This window comes from Gadus macrocephalus, chromosome 9 (assembly GCF_031168955.1).
Source record: "Gadus macrocephalus chromosome 9, ASM3116895v1".
Classification (NCBI taxonomy): Eukaryota; Metazoa; Chordata; class Actinopteri; order Gadiformes; family Gadidae; genus Gadus; species Gadus macrocephalus.
The window spans coordinates 2,371,468-2,376,467 of NC_082390.1; the positions used below are offsets into that span (position 1 = coordinate 2,371,468).

General features: G+C 50.0%; 1 protein-coding gene across 1 annotated transcript in view; it reads left to right on the plus strand.

The window, feature by feature from the left end:
- The window catches only part of kiaa1549la (KIAA1549-like a), a 65,903-nt gene that overhangs the window by 52,239 nt on the left and 8,664 nt on the right, over window positions 1-5,000 (plus strand). The window contains 3 exon segments of the mRNA XM_060061549.1: window positions 748-928; window positions 2,222-2,442; window positions 3,413-3,542. Coding sequence (XP_059917532.1) covers window positions 748-928; window positions 2,222-2,442; window positions 3,413-3,542 — 532 coding nt within the window.

Here is a 5,000-nt window from a genome sequence, read left to right on the forward strand (position 1 = left end):
CTTTTTTTAAGTCCATCCAACTCTATCCACTATCCTACTTTTGTAACTTACCTGATGTGACGATACGATTACATGGTCAAATTTACAATAATGGTTCAAAGGACTAGTTAACCTGACAAAGACTGCACAAAGGACTAGTTAACCTGACCAACACTCTGCAAAGGACTAGTTAGGCATGAGAGGGAACAGCTCCAGCTCTGCGTTGTGTTCTTTTTGTGAGCGCCAGCAGCATGGCTCAGTGGGGAGCTAACCAGAAGCCATTAAAGTCTTCAATGAGGCGCTCTGCCATGTGATATCAGCCAGGCAATGAGTCAGCGACACCAGGACCACAATCACAGCTCCACACACATTCATGCTCTCTCTCGCTCTCGCTCTCTCCCTCTCCCTCTCCCTATCTCTCTTTCTCGCTCTCGCTCTCGCTCTCCCTCTCCCTCTCTCTCGCTCTCCCTCTCCCTCTCTCTCGCTCTCGTTCTCGCTCTCTCGCTGTCGCTGTCTCTCCGCTCTTCCCAGCAGAAGCACACGCACACACAATTAAACACGCACAGTCGCACACACATATTGATGCACACACACAAACATACACACACACTTAAACACACAAAAAAAACACATACACTTAAACAGGCACACACACAAACACTTAAACCTGCACGCAAAACGCACGTACACACACACATACACTCAAACACACAAACGCACAAACAAACTCACTTAATTGTCCCTCCGAGACTGATGTGAGTGAGTGAGGATAACGGGTTTGTCCCTACCTGTGATTCCCCCCCCACCCCCCCCCCCCCCTACAGATCCTTACGAGGACCACTCCGGCTCGCTGCGTCTGATCACCATCAAGCCCATGACGGCTCAGCCCACATACTCCTATCCCTCCTCCTCCTCCCACAGCCAGGACTCGGTGGTCGTCAACGGGGAGGTGAGCTCCACCGAGGCCCGGTCGGGTCAGGACCCCAGGGGGGGGGGGGAGGGGTACCACCCGATGTGATGTTTATTTTTTGTTAAGACTGTTAATATTTCATTGTTTGTTTCTTGACGTCTCATTACGTGTCATTCGACCATGTTTCCTATAAAAATGATAAATGACAGAAAATGATAATGATAAACGTAATCATAGTTGATGCTAATGATTGTAAGGAGAGTATGGGAGGGGGACATGAGGATAGACCAAGTCCTGTGAGAGCTCCGTGTGAGAGCCGTGAGTCCCTCGCAGTGACAAAGGCTTGGACGTCCTTTTGAGACATGTATACATAGTGTGTATGTCTACTTATTATGTGCTAAATAAATCACACACACACAGACACACACACACAGACACACACACACACACACACACACACACACACACACACACACACACACACACACACACACACACACACACACACACACACACACACACACACACACACACACACACACACAGCCAGAATTAGCTCTAGGTGTTTTCTTTGAAGATTAAATGTGAAGCAATTTGTCAACCTCGCATACCAGAGATTATAAGCGCTGACATTAGCATATGTGACGCTGGGATTGTGCTGGGGTGTGTAGTCTCCTTCGGCTTCAAAGTTTGCTTCTGTTTTTTCCTAAACCTTCGGATGAATCTCGTTTGCATAATCCCTGCGAAGCATTGATGTGCCTCATGCTGCCGCCATGCCTACTAGGGACATTTCCCCCCCCCCCCCCCCCCCCCCCACACTTTAAGAAATTCTATTTTGGTACCCCCCACAAGAATAAAACCTTTGAGTGAAAGGTTTCATCAAAATGCTGCCGACGACACAAAATTGTTCCGAGCCGCATGAACGTGCACGCGTACTGTCTCAGGTATCAGCCCTTAATATTGGGTTCGACAAGGCCTTCCATGGGCGGCTACAGCAGACTGAGGTTGTATCGGGACATGTGGTAGGAGACATCCCCCAGGGCCACATCATGGTCTGCTCCACACGCCTCAATGATGCTTCCTACGGCCGTGTACACATACGCGTGTGTGTGTGCGTCTGTGTTTACGCGTGCGTGTGTGGCTACGTTTGCATGCGTGCGTGCGCGTGTTCGTGCATGCATGCATGTGTGCGTGCGTGCGTGTGTGCCTGTGGGTTTACGTCTCTGTGTGTGTGTGCGTCTGTGTTTACATCTGCAAGTGTGTGTGTGTCTGTCTGTGTGTGTGCATGCGTGCTCATGCGTGTGTGTGTGTGTGTGTGTGTGTGTGTTGCAGTCCAACCACAGCGGGCTGAAGCAGAAGTCTGACATCGAGCACTACAGGAACAAGCTCCGTCAGAAGGCCCGGAGGAAGGGCTACGGGGAGTTCTCGCTCTCCGGCAGCGGCAGCCACGCCCACGGCCAACGGGACGCCCGGCGCGGTCGCCACGACAACGGGCTCAAGGAGCCGATGACGGCGGAGGAGAAACGGGCCTCCTTTGCCGGATGCCATAAAGGGTAAGGTTCCTGGCGTTCCAGGGTCGGAGGTCGTGTTCGGCCTGGCTGTTCTCCGTTCTCCCGAGGTGATTTCGGCGGGGTCACCCGATTTTTTCCAAAAAATAAATTCTTCCGTATAATATAGCAGAGACGCATTTTATCTTACGAAAGCCGACAGCAATGGTTTATTTAGTATGCAGAGGTTCATAGGGGTCTCTGGAAAAACTGAAAGTTAAAAGAATAAGTTGCGAGCACATTTTGGATGGCATCACCATGGTAACACGCCTGATCATCCTCGCAATGTGTGATGGTGACACTGTTAGCTCACTGGTGCTAGACTCGGCGTGGGGCTCGTGTGTGGTGGGTGGCGGGCGAAGATGGAGAACAAGACACCGATGGAGAAGAAGCCACAACAGAAGTGTGTGTGTGTGTGTGTGTGTGTGTGTGTATGTGTGATTGTCTGTGTGTTGGTGTGCGAGTGTTTGCGTGTTTGTGCGTTTTGCGTGTGTGTGCGAGAGTGTGTATCTGTGTAGACATGCAAAGTGTGTGTTTGAATTGAAATACTGGATCAATATTGCCTAGTCAATATGCAATATTGATCCAGTATGTGCTTAAAATATATTCAAGTAGTATTTTGCACTAAGCCCTCGTGCAAAATACTACTCGAATATATATATATATCATGAATAATATCAATCATATAATATGTTGAACACTTTTTAATCATTGCACTGAGAACGCTGGCGTTATGATCATTCAAACATGGATGACAGCAGCCTCCTCTACAGGCCCTAACCCAGGGACCCCATCGTAGGACAAACACGGGGGTTACGAATGAAACAAACTCAGCGTTACGACGACCGCCGGGTTGGGCCGTGGTGGCATGGCTCTGTTGTAGCCCCTCCCACGGAGGTGGACGGCGGCAGCAGCGTAGCTGAACGCTGGACGTGTCGTCGTCCCCCCCCCCGTCCCCCCCGCCCTGTGCCCACAGGTACTCCCAGCGCGAGCCGGCCTACTGGAGCCGGCAGTCCCTGAGCAGCTCCAGCCCGCTGGAGACGGAGATGGACCTGCTGCTGCTGCGGGAGCGCTCGCGCAGGGGCATCCGCAACAACGGCTACGACGTGAGCGCTCTAGAGGGCAGCAGGGCAGGGCGGGCGGGTCCACGCACGGTACAGCCGACCATCGGATGGATGGATGGATGGATGGATGGATGGATGGACGGACGGACGGACGGCTGCGTTGGATGGGTGGAAAACGTGGATGAATGTGTCTTGTTTCTCAGTTTGTTCCTTTAGTGTCTTTCTCTCGGATGCACTTTGCATATAAAATGAGCAATGTAACTTTTCAATCTCAAAGTTAATACTTCCACCCTCTCTCTCTCTTGCGTTCGCGCTTTCTCTCCTCGCTCTCTCGCTCTCTCTCTCTCTCTCTCTCTCTCTCTCTCTCTCTCTCTCTCTCTCTCTCTCTCTCTCTCTCTGTGTCTGTCTCTCTCTCCTTCAGATTCTCTGTCTGAGTCTCTCTGTCCATCTCTCGCTGGTATTCTTAACTCTTATTCTTAGCACCTCGTTTTCAGACCCAGTAGATTATAATTGAAGAACCTCTCTGTGAACTTTTGTAAAAGCTGCAGCCCACAGAAAAAGTGGAGACATCAAAAAGATTAGAGGAAAAGAGAGGGAAATTGGTTAAAGAGGGGGAAGATTGGCAGACAGATGGCAAGGCCGGCAACAAAAGGAATATATAGGAACGATCAAGAGAAGCCAGGGGAACTCTCTCTCTCTCTCTGTCTCTGTCTTTCTCCCTCTCTCTGTCGCTCTCTCTCTCTCTCCGTCTCTCTCTCTCTCTCTCTCTCTCTCTCTCTCTCTCTCTCTCTCTCTCTCTCTCTCGCTCTCTCTCTCTCTCCCCCACTGCAGTTGTGCGCGCAGCAACCATGGCTCTTAGCTGAATCTCAATGAGCTTGAATATGATTACTGCCTATTCACACATTTAAATTGGAAACTTGATAGCTCGTTAATAGCCTTGAACATGCTGATCCGTTCAAAATGGCTCAAGTGGTGTGTAAGTGTGACCGTGTGAGTGATGTGTGTGTGGTCAAGTGCCTATAACATAAGGGTTGTGACTGTGTAGGTACAGGCATGTGTCTGTGTGTGTGTGTGAGTGTATAACTGCATTGCATCAGTGGTTCGGTATGTTGTATTAGCTTTGTATTGTGCACTATACAACTGGTCTCATATGTGTGATCCTTGTGAATATGATGCATCAGTCTTGTGGATGTGTGGCTCCTAACTTGCTTTTGATTCCAAGCCACCTTGACTAAGAAAAAGATTAGTTATGCAACAACTAATATGTATTCATATTTGCGTGTCTGTGTGCGTGCATGCATGTGTGTGTCTGCGTGTATGTGCGTGTTTGTGTGTGTGCGCATGCGTATGTGTTTGTGTGTGTGTGCGCGTTCGTGTGTGTGCATGTTTGTGTGTGCGTGTGTGTGTGTTTGTGTGTGCCTGTGTGTGTGTTTGTGCATGCGTGTGTGTGTGTGCGTGTTTGTGCGTGCGTGCATGCGTGTTTGTGCGTGCGTGCGTGCG